This window comes from Molothrus aeneus, chromosome 7 (assembly GCF_037042795.1).
Source record: "Molothrus aeneus isolate 106 chromosome 7, BPBGC_Maene_1.0, whole genome shotgun sequence".
In the NCBI taxonomy this organism is placed as follows: Eukaryota; Metazoa; Chordata; class Aves; order Passeriformes; family Icteridae; genus Molothrus; species Molothrus aeneus.
In genome coordinates this window covers 4,709,167-4,729,255 of record NC_089652.1, presented here as the reverse complement: position 1 = coordinate 4,729,255, position 20,089 = coordinate 4,709,167, and the positions used below count along the sequence as shown (strand labels likewise).

General features: G+C 44.5%; 1 protein-coding gene across 1 annotated transcript in view; it reads right to left on the bottom strand.

Annotated features, from left to right (window-relative positions):
* Nucleotides 1-20,089, bottom strand: part of ERBB4 (erb-b2 receptor tyrosine kinase 4) — a 590,120-nt gene that overhangs the window by 263,843 nt on the left and 306,188 nt on the right. Inside the window, exon 3 of the mRNA XM_066553839.1 lies at nt 13,572-13,758. Within this exon, the coding sequence (XP_066409936.1) occupies nt 13,572-13,758 (187 nt within the window). The remainder of the gene's footprint in view (nt 1-13,571; nt 13,759-20,089) is intronic.

Genomic DNA, 20,089 nt, shown 5'->3' with positions numbered 1-20,089 from the left:
AAAAGAAAGCTCACTGTTTATTGAGGAGATTTTGCTGCTGCTGTTTAACACTGTCTCACCATCTAAACCTTGCTAATAGGCCCAGTAATCCTATGTAACAATCAGGCAAACCACATTTCTGTAATCCATTGGGGTGCAAAGAGCTCATACAGCACCAGCTATTGCAGCTCAAATGCTGAGTGATAATTTATGAACAAATAACTCACAGAATCTGTGGTAACTGGCACACCTGAACCATATCCCACATGCTGTCTTTGTGTGGAATAAAGGGAAACCGTGGCCCTCACTGCCATGCTCAGCAGGATGGTGGGTTAGGCTTCAATTCCTCTCCACACTGTCAAGTGAAGCAGAGGCTTGGCCACAAGTGTCAGCTTGGGCACTTGAGATTAGCTCTAGGTGGCTGAGATAAAAAGAGCCTGTCAGCTTAGTGGTTGAAGGGACTCTGGTATGAGGCACAGAGAGACACCAAGATTAGCCAAAGCTGAGAGGCACTGTCTGGAAATGGAAAGAAACCTTTGCTTGAGGGCTCCTAACTGTTGTTTGGCTGGGGGGCATTAGGCAGGACAGTAGAGAACTAGGTCTGCAAGCCTTTTGTTTCTCTTTCCTTCTCCAGACACCAGGGGACCAGGGGACAGTATCTTGGGGAAAAAAAAGGATTGAACAGTCTTTTTCAAACAGCTGCTTTGCAGAAGGAAGACTGCTACTGTCAGCTCAAAGTCAGATTTAGGGACACAGTGAGTAGGGCACCCCAGCATCATAGTTAACAGGGCAAAGACACCTTTTCCCCCAAGGTGTCACATTGCTCTTGGCCAAACCAGTGGCAACAAATAAGAAAGGCCTATTCTTCACACACAGCTTGCACTGCTTTAACTGCAATCAGTTTTGAAGTCAAGTCAGTTTGCCAGGTATGAAATCCCAAGAGAATGTACTTAACTTAGTGCACAGACATCAATTTAGCTCATCTGAGTTACTGAAGTAGGCTAAATCAATACAAGGCACTTGTAAATGGATTTAAAAGAACATTCATGTGGGGTTTGTTTCAATTTAACAAGTCACATTACAGAGCAATTTTATTTAAACCCAAGCAAGGTTTCTTTGTTGGCTATCCTTGAACCCTAGATTACCACTCTAATTACCTACCTAAGAAAGCAGAGAGCAAAGCAACCCTTCCCTGTATCTCTGAGAGAAATCCCCTGAGCAGACAAACACACAGGCAGCACTGCCACTTCATCCTCAGAAACAAAGCAGTAAGGTTGGATAGGCTCACTGACAAAACAGTTTTTTCTATTTATACCAGAGGGTAAATTAGCAGATTAATATTTACTTCCAGCCGCTGCCACCAGCCTGAAGGGGAAATGGAGCAGAATGAGGCCAGCAGAGGTCATAGCTCATTCAACCCATCAGTTGTCATCAAATTTGCTCAGCAGAGCTTTTGATTCCTTTTCCAAACTTCAAGGCTTGTTTGTGGTAAGGCATTTTTCTAGAAAGGGAGAAATAGAAGGCTTAAAACTAAGGCCATGTTAACATATTAATAAATCTCTCAACTAGCAAAACTATTATCTTTATTTGGGCAGCTGAATGCTTCTGAATATTAAATCAAAACCACTAGCTCTGAACATCTACAAGTCTTGTTCCTGGATGAGATGGGGGCTGCAGGGAGGTTTATGGAGCTGTCACAGGGCTAACTGCAGAGCCCATGGGATTAAGCTGTTATGCATTCAAAGCCATTAAAATATCCCTCTCAGCTCTTCTGTGACACACAAAGAGGAGGATGCTGCCCTTGCAACCTCACCCTGTGCATACTTGAGCTCTGTGCCTGCTTTTAAGACATCAAACCTCACTCACAGACCAGCACTCTCTCAAGCAGGAGAGACTCTGAGCCTGGCTGTTGCTGAAGTGTTTCAGGACTGCCACCTTCACCTGAAGCAGCCCTGCAGAGCACACCTGGATCAACACTTCAGAGAGCACTTCTGGGAGCAAATGCCAGCCTGTGGGATGGGGGCTTTGACATCCAGCTCAAGAGTGCCATGGTGGGGGGAATTAAAAAAATTAGGGAGCATGATATCACCATTTCAGAGCAAAACACAATTAATTCCTGCTTGGTCATGGTGAGACTGGCAGGACATGGCCACGCTCTTGATACTCCAGGCTTTGGATGTCCTGCCAATGCCAATCAATGTCCAGCTCTCCCAAACCACAGCTTGTACTTACTGATTCAACATGAAGGAAAAATCTTTTAGCAGCCCTTGTGGGCTCCTTCCACAGCCTAGGACACGTTCAGCTGTGTCCAGCCCAGCTTCCCCACCGACCACGTTTGAGACAGGGTGCTTTTCCTTCATCCTCCCTGTATTTGCTTTGCCCTTTTCTGCACTATGACTTTTTTGTTGTTATTATTCATGGTTGACTCACCTCCACATCACATTTTTTTATTAGTGTTTGTAGCACTGTGCTCAGGATAATGGATCTTTAACTGGCTGAGGTTTGTAAAGAATATTAGGGGAAGATGACTATTTAATGTTAATTCCACCAGAGATGAGAAAGCCATCTCCTGGGCTACACATCCCCTCTGCTTCCTGTACAATGCTAGTCAAGAGTAATTTCAGCAGGATTTGGCCTGGGCCCTCAAGCCAGGGAATGAACTCAGTCATGATCTAAAGTTCACCACTAGTTCAGGTGCACTTATTTAATGTTGCTTTGGCTTAACAAGAAGGAAGCAGCATGCTTTTATAAAAGAAAATTCAGTCTAAACCAGATTCAATTATTATTGTTCAATTAACATAATTTGTTTGATTGAAAATGCAAGTTAGTTGTTAGGAGAAAGCATGAAAAGCTCTTAAATAAGCCATACCTTTTCATTTTTAAAAGACAGGTGGTGCCTAGCACTTCCAGCACTTTCCCCCTTGTTGTTCCAACTGTTCCTTTCCCACAGAAGGTTGCCCTGTCAGTCGTTTTTCAATTTTAAAAAAGCTCCCTGAGAATCTTCCACTCACCCCAAGTCTACACCATGAGGCTGAAGGGGAAGAGCAGCAGTTTAAGCAAGAACATCTTGAATCTCCCCTGTAAATACTGCCCTTGGATACCCATAGCCCAGAGTCATTTTGGAAGGTGACTGACCTCCCTTCTGATGGAACCATCACCCAAAGTTTTCACAGCCTGTACCATCAATCTGAATGCATGTCCAGCTAACCAGCTAAAAAAACCACCAACAATAAAAAAAGCCCCAAAGCAACACCACAATCTCCTCTCTCCACAGCGTGGCAGACAGGGATGTCTTTGATGCTGCCCTTCCTCCTGTGCAGCTTCCCTCCAAATCAAGAGTTTCAAACCCAAAGCACGTGGCTCTGCTATTTCTGACAGGCAGAAGCAGAAGTCAGATCCCCAAGGAATTCCAACGTGAGCACAGCATTTGTACAAGGGCTGGATGGACGGATGTGCTTTCACTTCTAAGCCTTAAAGTACATCTATGAAAGTTTCACCAAGGAGAAAAAAAATAAAATAGAAAAGAAGAAAAAAACACAAGGCAAAGGGGTTTCAGAGAAGACAGCCCCTTGAGCGATTTCCAAACATCAAAGAAAAAGGCCTCCAGCGTGTTCTCCTCATCTGATACCTTTGTTCCCCCACTCCAGCCCGCAGGCGCCTTCCTCGCGATGCACAAAAGGCTCCTGCAGCCCCCGGACAGCTCCCTGTCCACACACATTACCTGCCTCCAGCTCTGACTCCCTCACGCTGGCACTTCACACCAGTCTCAGCTCATTTTCCATGGCTGAAGCCAGGTGGGACTGACCCAGAGAACTCCAGCAGCTCTGTATCCAACAGCCTGGCTGCTCCTTCATCCTCTGTGCAGGTACAGTCCAGCTGAGCACTGCTGTTCCCCCTGGGGCACCTGCTGGGCTCCCCTACCTCTGTTCACTCTGATTTCCCTTCTGCAGGGCTGCATTTCTGTTTTCCTCTATTTGCCCTCGAGGTTACCTTTTCCTGCCCATCCCTGGCTTGCCCCAGTGTCTTTGCAGAGGTGCAGGGCAGATGCCTCCTGTCTTTCCCCTGTTTCCAGAGCACACTCACACCCAGCTGCCTGGAACTGCTGCCCTTGGACGCATCCCAGGGCAGGGAGTTACATGATTCAGGTCAGGAAGGGTTGATGGCAATTGTTATTGCAGTTCCCTTTACTTTCCCCAGTCACAGAAAGAAGCTCCTGGCAGCAAACCCCTTGCTCCCCACCAGGGACTGCTGTTACCTGTGTGCAAATTCGGATGCTACCAAGAGTTTTCCTCACCCTGGACACTGCAGGCAGGACTTGTCAGTGCAGAACTGCAGAGGGGCTGAGTCTGTTGCAGCTTCTTTTGCACACCAACACCCAACACATGCTCGAGGCAGCAGTGGTTCCCTGTCACATCCCAGCTGACAAAGCTTGTGTGATCAAACTCTGTTTCAGATAAGTTCTAATGACCTGCTGCTCAGTGCTAGCCCTGCACTGCTGCACATCCCCAGGCTACTGCAGACCAACCCAAGCTGTAAATACCCCCTGGGGGCTTTAATGAGACTCATCCCTGTGCTGGCAGGCTGAGATTTTGTGACACTGCAGCAAACAGGCTTCTGTGCAGCCAAGGAACAAACAAGCTGTGCTGGAGCCTTGCCTTTGTCAGCCTACGTGACACTCACCCCCTGTGCTGAGTGTTTGGAGGCTGCCCTGTGGCCCCTGTCTGCAGGGGCTTTCTGGGAGCTAAATGCAGCAAAGGAAAGTTTTTGGTTCATTGCCTCTCCAGTCTCTCCACATAGGGTTTCTAGGGAATTTCTCTCTGCAGCAAATGACATGAAAATTAACAGGCATGAAAATATCCTAGGGACACCAGCTAGTTCCAATATGTAAACCTAGGGGTGTGATCCAACCTTCTTTGAACTCAGGACTTTTTGGTTTTTTTTGCAATGAATGGTGACCTAAACCCAAACTCATTACTTCTATAGTAATTTCTTATTTTTTATCCTATATATTTTATATATATTAATTTCTGTATTACTTCTTATTACTCCTATAGGCTGGCAAGAAAAGCTAGAAAAAGGAGCTCATTCTTGGACTTGGGTTAAAATGCAGGTCTGTGAGCATATGCTGCTTTCCAGACCTGTGTACTCAAATGCTTCTGCTGAGCTTTAGGGTAAGGCATTGAATTGACACCTGATCCCTACAGTTTCATGCCATTTTCAGCCCTGGAAGTCAGCAGTTCCACAGGCCTGGAGGTTGGCCCCTCTGCCCCAGCAGTGGCTCACAGCTCATGTCCCCACTGTGGGTGGTGACAACTGGACATCATGCTCTGCAACTTGCCTTTGGCCAGGGAGTGCAGATAGATTACATTCCCCATGTAACACAAGACTTTAATTACTTTACAAAAGCACAAAATTCCTTGTCAGCTGTAGCCTGTCAGAAGGAAATGAGAAAATCAATGAATTCAGAAGACTGTAGAGAGAAAGGGGGGAAAGCATAAAAAAATAAAAAACCCCAAACCAAACAAGAAACACTGAAAGTGATGCTTCTTTCATTCATCTGAAGAAGATATACTACTGGAGCAGCAATGTCTAGAACACCTAGTCAAGACTTAGCCTAGGCTGGGGAGAACAACCCAGCTGTTCCTCTCTTTCCCAAGCTGCTGGGAGGCTGGGATATCTATTTGTTCAGCAGTGCTGTCTCTATAAACTGTAAGATCCCTCCTGACTGTACGGCTTACTGCACTTTACTGAAGTTATAGTGCAGCTCAGCACAGATCTGTCTGCCAAAGTTGGATATTTTGAAATGTCTCCCATTCCTGACCCGTGTGATTGAAATGGAGGGATTACTCTGTTCAGATGTTTAACTCCCTGTGAAGCATGCAGACAGAGAAATCCCTATGCTGCTGAAGCTCTCGAGTCACAGAAGCCAGGCACAGCTACTCCATTACCCCAAGGCTTCAGTATTACTGGGTTTATCTTGATTGCCCACATTTCCAGAAAGCTAAAGGGTGTTTCACACCTCCAGAACTGGGAGAATTTCTTGCTTCATAATTGAAAAATGCACAGATAGAACTACTGCAGAGAGGTGAAAGAGTGAAATTGCCACAAAAAAATAGAATGAGTGGTGTTATTATTTTACATGGCATTATCAGGTAACAATGGCAACATACCTGGATGCATTTTTTAATGGCATTTAAACTAACATTTGACAGTGTTAAAGTTGAATCTCACATGAATCCAAATCCTCTCTGAATAGAATTTTCAATGACAGCCTCAAAATTGGTCTAATTAAAGCAGGCAAGCATTATTTGCTCTGTTGTAGAAGTGGTATGATTCACCAAATAAAGCAGCGGATGTGGAGATTACTGCAGGGCTAGCAAAGATTTCTTCCATCTACCCTAGACCCAAGTCTTTACCTGCAGAGCCTTCTTTAGCCAGCAGCCACGTAATTAAAACTCTGAAAAACCAGGGGAAGGTGCTTCTGTTTGCAGAGACCATAGTTAAGCAGGAATGATCTGCTGGGTTATTCAGAGCAAGCACAGGGCCCAAGTGGTGTGGTCAACACCATTCTCAAAGCCAGCAAGGCTGGATGCTGGCTCAAGGAGGAGCCAGAGCTCCCAGGGCAGACATGGCTGGTATTAATCCTGGCAGAGCACCCTCTACACAACATCCTTAAAAGGTCTTAAGTGGATGTTAGGCACTAGTTAACTTATAAATTAAAGTATGAATTAAATTATCCACTGAAGGAAGTAAACAGCAATTTAAATTTCAGTTCATTACAAAGTCAAAGCAAGTAAGCCAATTTACACCAGATAAGGATTAGGCCTCATTTCACTTCCCCTTGATTTTAAACTCTGTTTTGTTGCAGGAGAGGCTGTGTGACATGAAGTTATCCTGCTGCATGGCAGCACTGGCTCATGTCAATGATTCTGTGCATTACTTTCAATAAACTGGTTTAGACCATTTGCAGTAGATGTGATCCCTAGTTCATGTGAAAGCATTGGGGGCAAGGAAAATACCAGCACACATGGGGGATCCTTTGAATTTCCAGTTAAAAACATTTACCACTATATCATTATTCAGATGAGCTTTTTGCCTAAATCCTCGCCATAGTGATTCCAAACAAGGTTGCACATTTCTAACACTACAACCAGATTTGAAAACAGTGAAGTGCTCTGAAATTAAAAAAAAAAAAAAACAAAACCCAAAAAACTGAGCATAATTTGTTGATCAATGAGTTGAAAAGAACTACAGACATTAGTTATACTACTTAGGATGAAAAATGCATATCCAAACCCTTCAGGGACACTGCACAAAATTCTAGCCTTGCTGAAATTTAAAACCAATGTCCCACCTTTGTTACTAGGCAAAATAAACTCACTAATATAAATCTCGCAAGGCTCAAAATCATTACTTATTTCTGACCATATAAAACACAGTTTTTTGCCTTGCTGAGACCTGAGAATAATTTTCTGCCAGCTGGAGGCAGTTGCTCCTCAGCCTGCAGGCCCCTTATCTGGGATTCCTCAGGGCCACATCTGCAGCTGAGGAGAGGCTGGAAGCATTCCCAGGCATTGATGCCAAGTGGCAGGGAGCAGCCTGAGCCCATGCTCCCACTGCCACCAGGGATGGGTCCTGGGCACTCCCAGCTGTCACATCACACCTGTGATGGCTGAGGAGAGCAGCAGCTGGAATAGGATGTTTGGTTTTTTTCCTTGGGAAAGAGTCTAACAGGGGGAGAAAAGACAGACATGCTCTAGCAGGCACACTTGCATTTCTGAGCTTGGGGGCAGCTACAAGCCTTGCTCCCTCTCTCCATAGGGACAGGATGAGCAAGGGAGACTCAGGGCTGGTTCTCTGCATGTCCCTCAGGTCTGTGGCTGACCCAGAACAGAGGCTAGATGGAGCTAAAGAATAAAGTAGGGATTTATTAAAAGGCCTCAATAGATAGACCTTGGGCAGCACAAGAGCCCAGCCAGGGCTACACCCAAGATGAACCAAAATGGTCACAAACTGGACACCCGGTCATGGGGTCTCTCACTTTTATAAGTTCTGGTCCATTTGCATATTGGAGTTGATTGTCCAATTACAGCTTTAGCCCATGCAGTCCCACCCCTCTTGTTTTTCTCTCTTCAGTCTGTGTTGTTTGTGCTCTTGGGCCTGAGATTTGAATCATTTGTCCTTGGTCCCCAGCTAGAGAAGGAATTGTTTTGTCTCCCTGCTCTGTGAAGAGAGCTCACCATCCCCTAATATGAAGCTCAGAACTACACACTAAAAGCACTACAGAACCTGAAAAATACAAAAGCTAAAACCTGGGGCATCAGTAGCACACAGAGAATCCTCCACAGCCACGCTTCCCTTGTTCCTCCCTCTTCTCCTCCCCACTGGCCAGCCACAAAGCTGTGCTGGGATACACAAGTGGGCAGGGCAGCTGCCAGGATCCAGGAGAGGAGCACGCCTGGGCAGGCACAGAGCCGCTGCAGCTTCTCCTACAGAGCACTCCTGCGGCAGCGCAGCCCCGCACGCAAAGGGACTGCAGGGATTTTTAAACCAATTCCTCACGCCTCCATGTATCCTAGCAACCCCTCTCCGAGGTTACAGATGTGATGCCTCCCCCACCTGTTGCACAGCCAGCCTGAGGCAAGTTACACATGGCTGTCTTCCCAGCTCATCCCGATTAAGGAGTGGGGGAATGTGCCACAAGCAGCCAGTGGGTGTCACACACAGGCACCCCTGGACACCAGGACTGGCTCCTGCCTGTCCTCTGAGAAAAGAGTTTTGTGATCAAGGCAAGAAAAAGGGGGGTGGCCTTCATCCCTGCCACAAAAATGTGCCATCGCTGCCTGATGTGCCATCGCTCAGGTCCTGCGCAGACATCTAAGCAAGATTTCCAAAAGAATTTTAGGTCCAAAAGAGGCACAGCAAACAAAACTTGACTCCTCCCATGGCCTTCCCTCCAACCTGAATGAGCTTCATTATAATTACAGTAAATGAGTTTGTTAAAGGAAAAAAAAGGCAAAAAACTGCTCGAAAAGCAACCTTTTCAAGGAGTGATGCTACTCCAAAGTACCATTTAGCATTTTCAGTTTCCTGTGGGGGGAATACTATAACCACCAAACATAAAAAATTTGCTCTGCAGAAAAATAAAAACCAAATTTAATCAAAAATTAAAAGGTAGAAAAATCAATTACACACATCTGTTGAAGGGGAAATTTGCAGTTTTGCAAAATTTACTTTCTATACCTGTGAAAATGGTCCTTTTTTAATGATTCTCCTGCTCATAAAATTAGATTTCCTTTATTTGGCTATCACTGATCAAATCATTTAACCTGCAATATCTATTTCTCACATGAACCTCAGTTATCTTAATTTATCACTTAATTTATCTGCATTCCTGAAAAACAATGAAAACCCGTAAAGCTTTTGCTGTGTTTTTTTTTTTTTTTTTTTTTTTTGTGTTATTGCACTTATCACTGCTAAATCCACCTCATTCTAATATATCCAAAGAATTCAAGGGATGCACAGACCCTTCTGTCCCCAAGGCCAATAAGGAAGATGAGGTTGTCACTGCTCAAAGACAGATAACTTGCAGTAGAGCTCTCTTATTCATCTTCACAGAGGAAAACATGGGATACTTTTGTCCTAGGTTGTAAGGTATGATTTTGGGCTGCGTATTGTATTTCCCATCTGTCAGAGGTGGGACAGTTCTATTCATGGGGCAGTTTTCTTTATCTCTTCCATAACCAATCCTCCCTCCAGGAGATCTCTTCTGTTCATGGCCACTGAGTGTCCCTGCATGGCTGATCAAATTCCATCATCCCACTGGGAGATGCTCTGCCCAGGGGAGGAGCCAAGCATTCCTGCCTGGATACAATCTGACCCTGGGAACACCACAGCAGCCTTTGCCCACTGCATTCCCAGAGGAGCAGCTTTCTGCTCCCCTGCATTCCCAGAGGAGCAGCTTTCTTCTCCCCTGCATTCCCAGAGGAGCAGCTTTCTTCTCTCCTGCATTCCCAGAGGGAGACCAGGCCCATCTCCAGCAGCCCTGGAGCTTCAGAGGAAAACTCCCCCCTTGTGCAGGATCCCTGCTCCAGCAGAACCACAGCTGGCACTGCAGGAGGGCTGAGCCACCATGGAATGGGACTGTGCCACCACCCTGACACACAGGGGATCAGCTCCTGTTCTGACTCTGGCAGTGGTGTTTTGTATTACTGCATTGTTTATGTTATTTTTATTTTCTTCCCTAATAAAGAACTGTTACTCCTATTCCCATATCTCTGCCTGAGAGCCCCTAATTTCAAATTTATGGTCATTTGGAGGGAGGGGGTTTACATTTTCCATTTCAGGGGACGCTCCCGCCTTCCTTAGCAGACACCTGTCTTTTCAAACCAAGACACTTCCTAAATGGTTCTGGCACCTGTGAGTTATCCCTCTTTCCCTCTCAGGCAGTAATGAGATGCAGCCATTAGGTTCCCTCTCTGTTTGGAGTGCTCCAAACACAAGCACCAATGGTGCCCTTTCCCTGGGTAAGCTGAGGCTGAGTGCCTGGTGACCTGCAGTGGCTCCTGGGCAAGGGCTAGAAGAAGCTGGCACACCTTCTCCCTCAGCACCACCTACTCTGCTCATCTCAGGCTGAAGATCACAGCCAGGATGTCAAACCCTCCTTTTCACTGTGAGGCTATTTGGCAGCTGAATCTGCACACGGAGATGAGTCCAGCTGAGATGGCAGCAGCCACTTCATTAGTTCAGTGTCAGTTCAGTTTTGACACATTTGTGGAACCATTGACTAAGTTTTTGTAAAAAGTGAGAACAGCATTTTTATAGCTAAGATTTTTTGCAAGTGTCACATGCATTTTAGGACATGGTCCTGGGCTAAGCTATACAAACAAAACTCCCTTGTGGTTTGACAGACATTATGAGTGAGAATTGGATCATGTTTTCTGTGTGAGATAAAACTAACTGCCTTCACAGCTGTCATTTTTTTTATATTGCAAGGGAGGAAATTCAAGCATTTAAAGTTACATTTAAATATGAAAACTTGATAGACATATCTGGCAATAAAAACACAGCTGTTAACAACACATAGAAAATACTGCAGTGGTACAGCACAGGAGGCTGAAACTCTGTGTCTGAGGAGAAGCTGCAGGTGAGAGCAGCTTCCTCATTTATTTAACACAGGGAGTAGGGCTTGTGTTTGTACACTGTACAGCACTAGGCAGAAATACCCTCAGGAGCCTATCATCCAGCACTGCACGAATAAAAACAGAATTTCCCAGACTCTGGTGAACAAGGCATAAGCCCTGGAATGACAATGCTTCACATGCAAGACAAGAGCCATGTAATATTTTACTCAAATGGAAGAGATGCACGACTCAAAGCCAGTCTCTTCAAATCTGCAGTGGACTTGAAGAATGTGAGCCCATGGGGGCTGCTTCCTTTTCAGTTTAGCAGCTCACCCATGGTTTCTGGGGTAATACTAAAGAATAGCTTCAGATACTGCTGATCCATCACTGCCTTGCAACACCACCAACTCCCGCATCCACCAGTTATATTTATGCAGCTCCTAGTGCTAAGGATGTGTCAGGAAAATTAATGAAGGATGAGCATGCTCTGGGAAGAGCATGCACAACAAGAGAGGGGTTGTGGTTAAAATAGCCCAGTGCATCTTCACCAGTGCACAAACTGGTCAGAGAACAGCTGCTGCAGAGACTCATGAGGCCCTGCCATGGCAGCTAGAAAACATTAAGAGTATTTTCAAGCACACATTGGCTCACTTTCAGCACCCAGAAGCTATTTTAAGTGCTCCATGGAGACAAGCTGGTGTTATTAGGGCACTTTTCTTCCAGAAGACAACAATTCATTTTGAGTCAAATAATCCCATCAGAGGCCTTTGTGAACACCTAAATCAGAAGAAGTGGCTGTGATGATGTCATGTTGGGAGAGATTCACAGGCTGAGCTAAGGCCAGTTTTCTTAGACACCTCAAAAGAAAATGAAACCACTTGCTGGGCAGTTTTGGTGCCATGTCTGTCTCGTCACAGCAGCTCCCAGAGGGCACATCTGGAGCCTGAGGAATTGCCAAGTAGCACAGGAAAGCTGGTTCAAGACCAAAATTGGAGCAGAAGCCTACAAGATAAGTTTTTTTACCCTACTGAGCAGTGAAGCCATATCTAAATGAGCCCTAGGAGTAAAACTCTCACCTGGCAGAACCACCTCAGACCCAAGAGGAAAGACTTCCATAATTGTCTAGCCTTGACCTCACTTCACCTCTCTTAGTTTCACCCAGCCCAGTGTCCTTACAAGGCATTTTGAGACCCAAATACCAGAAAACATACACAAAGAAAGAGATAATGCTGTTGTCACCCAATGCTGTGGCTCTGTATGATGTGAAGGCATAGACAGTCACAATGAACTCCCTATATCAGAGAGGTGGGAAGAAATATGGGAACAGAAGAGGAAGAAATTGGATTATGACAGTGACAAAGTGAAGAGCAGTAGATGGCAGGGATTTAGAGACATTTGGGAAGCACTCTGATATTGGCATGATGGTCTCAGTAAAGAAAATTGTCAAAAATATGACCAGAGCAAAGAGCCTAATCAGAGTCATCCAAAATTGGTTTATTTTATAAAATATTTCAGGCCTTCTTTTCCCTCCTGTTTTTAAAAGCCTTGCTCTACAACCTGGTGAGGCTGAACAGGGAACTGTAAGCACTCGTGCTACTCTGAATACTGACAGACAGAAGAAGCAGAGAGAGGAGGGTGCCTAAATATAGCTCAGAAGGCTCCCACCTCTCCATACTGAGGTTCAGCCTCCACAGCCAGCTCAGGTCAGTGATTATCAGTCAGCTTTCAGCCACCAAGAGATACAAGGCCACATCAAAATTACCAAAGTTTAGGGTAGAAATTATCATAGTTGATGAGGAACTAGGTATAAATAAAATACTTCCAGCGAATTCCCTAAGAAGAGCCACTGCCTGCTCTTTATTAAGTTTCAGTCCACTGATATTTAGCAAGTTTTAATCTCCCAAACCACTGACTCTGGATCCTCAGATGGAGGAAATGAATGGCTGATCTACCCCACAGCATGATCCAGCCCTGAATTTTCAGGTAAACATGAAGCTGTGGAGTTTGCTTACATTTCTGTCTCAAAAAAAAAAAAAGAGTACTTTTTTCATTTTTCTCATTATATATAATTGACTATTTTTGCTTAGAAAAGGGAGTTATACAATTAAATAATCCAAAGATACAGAGGCACAGGGGATGCTAAAGCTGAGGTAACCTGGCAGAAAATAGCCAGCACCTGAAGGAACACATGTGCAATAATCAAGGATCACAACATACTCATGATATCAACACACAGAACTGCAAACTATCATTCAACAACTGGTTTTGTTTCAAATATAGTCTTGCTCATGGATCATTATGGAGAGAAGTACTTTAGTGAACCAAAAAAAGACTGAACACACAACTGCCAGGCTCCTGTGGTACCTCAGTCTCCTGCAGAACGCAAGTGACTGATGGCAGCGGGCAAATACTCAACAAGCTCCTTTCTTTCCTTGCAACTAATGCACCACACTTCCAAGTTTCACTTACCTGTCAGGTTCCTCAAGCCAAGTTCCCTGAGTCCAAAGTTGCCATCCTTCCTGTAGTTAAGGAATATGGCCAGAGCGTATCTCTCCTCGTAGAGCTTGGTCCCACGAACGATGCGCAGGTTCTCCAGGGGCAGGTACTCAAACTGGTTCAGAGCCACCAACACATAGCCCGTGACTTCTCGGATAGACTGAAAGGCACAAATGAAACAAGCACATGAGACATGGCCCATCTTTAATTGTCCTGGATTTCCCAGGCAGTGGATGCTTTAGGACAAGACAAAAGAAATCAAATCATCTGAAAAACAAATTCTGTTTCAACTTAATGATTTCAAGCACATTCCTGTTTTAATTTTAGTGAGTTTACTGGAAGCAGTTGTTTAAAAGGTAGAAAATAAATAGGTAGCCATTTTTATCAGTTTATTGGAATGAACAGAAATTCACTGTGAGGTATTAAGGTGTCCCCCTGATTTTTTAAGATTTTCTAAGCCTTCTGATGTTTACATTCTTGTAATGAACTTTCTCACACACTTTCTGTAAATAACTTATTGTTTTTCATTCTTTTATGGAGGAGGAGAAATTTGATGGACCGTTGGTTTGTCCAGTGTCATTAGAGAGGTGGCACTTTCACCCTCCAATCCACTGTCATTTTTGGAAATATGTAAATGTTGGAATCAGAAAACAAACTTCCCTTTTTCACCTTGAGAGCAGTGGTGTGTGCGCTTGTGTTGTTTCATGTCCGATTAAGGACATTAAGGATTCACAAAACGATGACTTTGCACAACTCAAAGGAGAGAGCAGGTCAAAAGCCTCTGCAGTACATGAACAGAATCCACTGGGGCAATGCCACAGCTCAGATGAGATTGTCTGTCTGCAAGTAACTCTGTGTTGTAGTGTATTTCAGGGTGGGGCAGTAGGGACATAACATGGAAAACACCTCTGGAAGAGCTCACCATCAAACAGGAACAGATGGGAGACATGGGGGCCAGTTTGGACGACAAAGCAAAGATAACACACATCTGTACTAACACCCATTTTGTGTACTTTCAAATGGAACTGATCACTGAACATGTGCAAAGATTCATCTCCAAGTTTCATCTGGCAGTGCTGGAACCATCCACACCCATATATCCTAGTTTTGGATCAAAACTGCAATCCAAACCTTTAGCACAATGATTGCTGCACCTTTGAGTTGGCTGAAATCTTTGCTGGCTCTACATGAACTGCTCAATAACCCTCCTGCTCATATTTGGGAATTGATTGCCTGGGCTGGAAAGAGGAAAAAAAACCCCAAAACCCAATAACTAGAAAAACTTTCTCAAAGTCCAAAAGATTAACAGAACTAAGATGTTGTTAGGAAAAAAAATACAGAACACCCAAACCCAGAGAAATATACTCCCTTAGAAAATAAAGTTCATTCTAAGGAACTGAAATAAATGGCCTAGAAATATCTTTGAAAAATGTCATTTCAACACTCACAACAACCCCACCATCCTCAGCAGGACTTGGCACAGTCTGAAGGATGCTCCTAGACAGACCCTCGAAACAGAATCTCCATACTGGAGAGAGTCTCTTGAGTCTGTTTTTCAGAGCTCACCTCACCCTGTGCCTGCAACCACTGCACAGAGTGGTGTGTTTGTGTGCATGTGCATATTTTAATGGATGGGAATTGATACCACTACTTGTGTGCTTAAGTGGCTGCACTCCCTTCTCCCTTCCCTTTGGCAAAGTCGATACCTTCAACAAAACACTGAAAAAAAAATCCTGCTCAGAGTAACGTGCCCAGACTACAACCAACATGAGAGGGACTCCAGTCGATGCTGTAATGAAACCAACCTGACAAGCAACAGCAGGCAGAGAATTCAACCTGTCCTGTATGTATCATTAATAAAGAAAGGCAGCAATGGATTTGCAGCACCAAGGACAGGATCCTGCTTTGCTGCTTCAGCGCTTTGCCGTGATTTCACATTTAAGTGTGCACAAGCCTTTTAATTAGGCTTATAAAAGCCTGCAAGGTTGTTAATACGTGTGGCAGTGTACATAAGGAATGATTTCTAGGCCACAAAATCCAGGCACTAGCTATCCTGAAGTCAAGCACTTGTGCTCAGCTGAAGCTGCTGAAAAAGCCATTTCCAGGCTTGCTTGGCATCTAAACAAAGCCCACTGTCCTGACAGGACTCTGATGAGAACCCAGCCAGTGGAGGTAGGTTGAGAAGAAGGGTTCAGCAGCTAGGTATTAAATGTAGAGCTACATTGTACCCTGGGACACTGATTCCATTATAATCAGAAGCTTTACAGCACTTTCATGATAGCTCGCTGCCTTCAGACATTTGAGCTTAGCCAGTTTGGTCAGGAATTTGCTTTTCATCATATGCAAAAATTTCTTTAAGCTGCCTTTTTTAGCATCTCCTCAGAATTCAGGAAATACTTAAATTACAGCTTCAGTTTCTCCACTGATATTCTAGGGACACTGTGATTGCTTTAATTAATTTAAATGGATGTTTAACTTGGAACTGAGTGGAAAAAATTAAAAGCAGTTCCAAAATTGCATCTGAACAGGTCCTCCCTGCCAATTGTTATCACTTATAACCACATTTTCTATTTTTAGGGTATGTCTTGCTGCCAAACAGCAATTCCACCTGAAAGGGCTGCAATTTAGAACAGGACTAAAATGCCACACACACACACAGAGCAGCAAATCTTCATTCCAAACTTGGGGGGAAAAAAAAGCCAAAAAAAGTCCAAAATAAAACAACAGCCCACCAGAGAAAACAACAAAGCCCTGTTGCTGATAATTGTGAAGTGTCTCAGAAGCCCTGCACTTTTTTTGTCTTAACCAGCTGAAATGACAAAGTATGGCAAGTATTCTGACAAACCAGAAGGTTCCTTGCAGTCCCATGGCTTCCACCATATTGCAACACACATTTAATTGCTGGAGACATTGCCATGTTCATGCTCGCAATACAAAATTATTAAAATAAATCCAAAAGAGTTTTTAATTTATAGGAAACAACCACCTGACCAACCAAATCTAGTAGTCTGATATATTTAAGACAGGGTTTCATTTTGGGTTTAAATTCAAACAGGAATGAAAAATGCAGAACAATAACATGGTTTTGTAGGATGTTTTCTGACTGGTCCATCTTGAAAAAAAATGTACTAGCAAGGCAGAAGGCATCTCACATTTCAGCCACTTCTGGCCAACACTGTCATTTGGCCAGGCACTGCAAGTTTTAACATGACTCTGACTCGGACAGACCGAAAGGCACAATTTCTGACTGAAAATGGACACCTGCCCACTTGGAGCTCACTCCCAGCCCTGCTGGAGTCACTGCAAAGATGCCTGTTGGCTTCTGACTCCCCAGTCCTCATGCCAGATCTCCTCCCCTGCACCTCATGCCAGGGTCAGGCATGATTTGAACCTCTCATCCCTTGAATTCAAGGCCTGACACTTTCCTGAGCAGGTATCCTGCACTCAGCTATCCTAATGCTCTGTTTCAGCTGCTACATTCCAGCTTCCATCTGTGTTCCCAAGAAGGTGGAGTGGCTCACAATGCTGAGTGCCATCTCCCAGTCTGATTCTCCAGCTGGGGCTTGCAGGCACTTACAAAAAACATATTTCCTGTGAGTCTGTCCCTCAGGAAAAACAAAAAGGGAACTGAGACTATCAAGCATCAGCCCCTGGGTAAGGACAAGCTTCCAGCAGAAATCAAAGGAGTGTCAGGGGAGGTAAAAGTATTAATCCTTGACTATCACAGTTGAAAGGGCCACAATACACAGAGTATCATCATACAATTTCAGAAAGCTTCAACCCACACACAGCAACACCTCACCTCTTCAGCAGGCTGCAAGCATCTGCCCGTCTTGTTCTTCAGCCCAGCCTTTTATCCCCTCCTGTTGATGCACTGCACCTGTGTGCCCTCTGTTCCCTTTGGTGGTTGCTCAGTGCCCCTGGGCACTCCATGGCTCATTCCCTTCAATAGCATTCACCTGTCCTGCACAGCTGCAGCCCATTAAGGATGAGGCTGGGCCCAGCCCCACTCCCCACAAACTGGGTGCCTACAAACCATGGGACATCCCACTCAATGTCTTTGGTTCAAAGCCACCCCCTCTTCCCCACAAACTTGCATGGTCTGCATGTCCAACATTATGGTCAGGGAAATGTGCCCTGTGCAACCCCTTGAACCCCAGTGACAGCAAAGCTCACAGGAACTTCTGTTTTCTGGCTGCTGATTCTTTAGTTGCCTTTGGTTGTGCTTCAGAAGGAACCTCATGTTCCTTTAGACCTTGGATATGATGCTCTGCATCATCTTTCCTCATGCTGGTATGGTGCAATTGAGACAACCACAATACACAGAGCATCACCACACAATTTCAGAAAGCTCCAACCCACATGCAGTAACACCTCACCTCTTCAGAAGGCTTCAGGCTCCTGCCCATGCAGAGGAACATCATAGCACTTCAGCAGGCTGCAAAATCTGCCCGTCTTGTTCTTCAGCCCAACCTTTTATCCCCTCCTGTTGATGCACTGCACCTGTGTGCCCTCTGTTCCCTTTGGTGGTTGCTCAGTGCCCTTGGGCACTCCATGGCTCGTTCCCTTCAATAGCATTCACCTGTCCTGCACAGCTGTGCCCACTGGGGATGAGGCTGGGCCAGTCCCACTCCCAGTCATCACAAACTGTGTGCCCACACTTCACCTATCTAATGCCTCATGAGCTGCTTACAAAACATACCAAACCACAGGGTTCTGATATATTTACCAGGAGAAAAGCCCTTTATCTTCATTTTCAGACAGGAGATGAGCACCTCTACTCCACAGTTTGCTGTGCCTGTGTCCAGCAGTGTCCTGCACCCCAGGAACAGCCATGTCAGTCTATAAACCAGTCTCTTAACAGACTCTACATAAAATATAGCCAATTTTTTGGTTTTTAAACCTAAAAATAGGTACCCTGAGATAAGAACAGAGCTAGTGAAGGTTCTGCCCTCCCCAGGGATCCTCCCCAAGATGGGCAGCCCTGCAGAGGCTGAAGAAGAAACTCAAAATGACACCAAAGCAAAAGGGTTCTTTTTGGAGACTCTTTTTCAGGTGATGAACTAAAACTGAGCTCTAGACAGCCCATTCCCTTAATTACAACTAATACTAGCTAAGCACAGATGAAGCACTTGAAGCTCCCAACAGCAAAACCAGAATTATCCTGTCAGCTGGGAGTAAATGAGAGTAAAATTGTGCCCTGCCATCTTAAATTGTCCTTTGGTTTGAATCAAGTGAATCTGAGTGAAGCAGAGCAAAATAACAGCGAAAGCTTCATCATTCTGCCCAGAACAACAGATCAATGAACGATTAGGGAAGCTGATGTTTCTTATAAACACTACCAAGGCTTCTTAACATCCATCAGGAAGGGTGGGCTCTGGCAGAGGCACCGAGGAGAACTCTATTGTGGGGTTTATTTCAGCTGCAGACACATTTATCCAGTTGCTGAACTTGATCTGGTAATGTCCCTGCTGCCTCAGCTGATCAGAGCAACAAAATCCTGCCACAGGGCTCAGCTCACACCTGTGGGACCACTGACAATTAATTCTCTTTTAGGGTGTTTTTCCCCTTTTTCATAAAAGCTAAGAACATTTTGATCTACTTCAATCTCACTTGAAAGCATCAGTAAACTCTAGTGCAGGAGGGAAGGATCACCTGAAGAACAAGTGTGCTTAATTCACAAACATTAAAAAAAAAGAAGAACTTTTCACATCTCAAGTAGACTTGAACAGAGTATCTCCCATTTCACTTTTTTATGCATTTGCATCTGGTGAGAAATTCCCAACACCCAGCTGGCTAAATTTTGAGAAAACAAAATTTATTACAAGAAAAAAACCTACAATGCAACAAAGTCAACATCTGCCTAACCTGAAGTTCAAAAATTCAGTTGGGCATGTTTGTGAGCATGCTGTTAACCATCAATTAATTTTTTTTTCATACATTTGTATCCATGCAATGCAACACACCTGTCACTGTCACAATTAAAAAATTAATGTTTACTGAATAACCATAAAGTAGTCTCTAAGCAGCTACATCACTTGCAATTCTAACTCCGGGAGAAATAATAGCGACCAAAATGCGGAAATAGCAATTTATGGAGCTCAATTAGCTGTTCCATGCATTGCTCATTGAGAGTTATGAATTTCTAATGACATGAGAAGCTGAGATTTTCAAAGCAGCTCAGGTATTTACAGGATCCAGCCTTTGTCAGCTTCTCTCAGATGAGAAATATGTGGCACACACTGACATTTCTCCTGTCTGAGAGGACACCCCATTTAGAGACTATGTCAGAGCAAACATGGCATTCATGTAAGGAATTTCTGTCCCACTACAAGCTCCTGTCTGGCATCCTTTAATTATGTCAACACCTGTGAAAGCAATTGTGATGTTAAGCCCTCCTGAGCACCAATGGTTTTCCAGGTATTCTCTACCAGCTTCAGTAAAAATCCCTTAAGTTTGAGCACACTGATCCATACCAGAACACAGCTTGT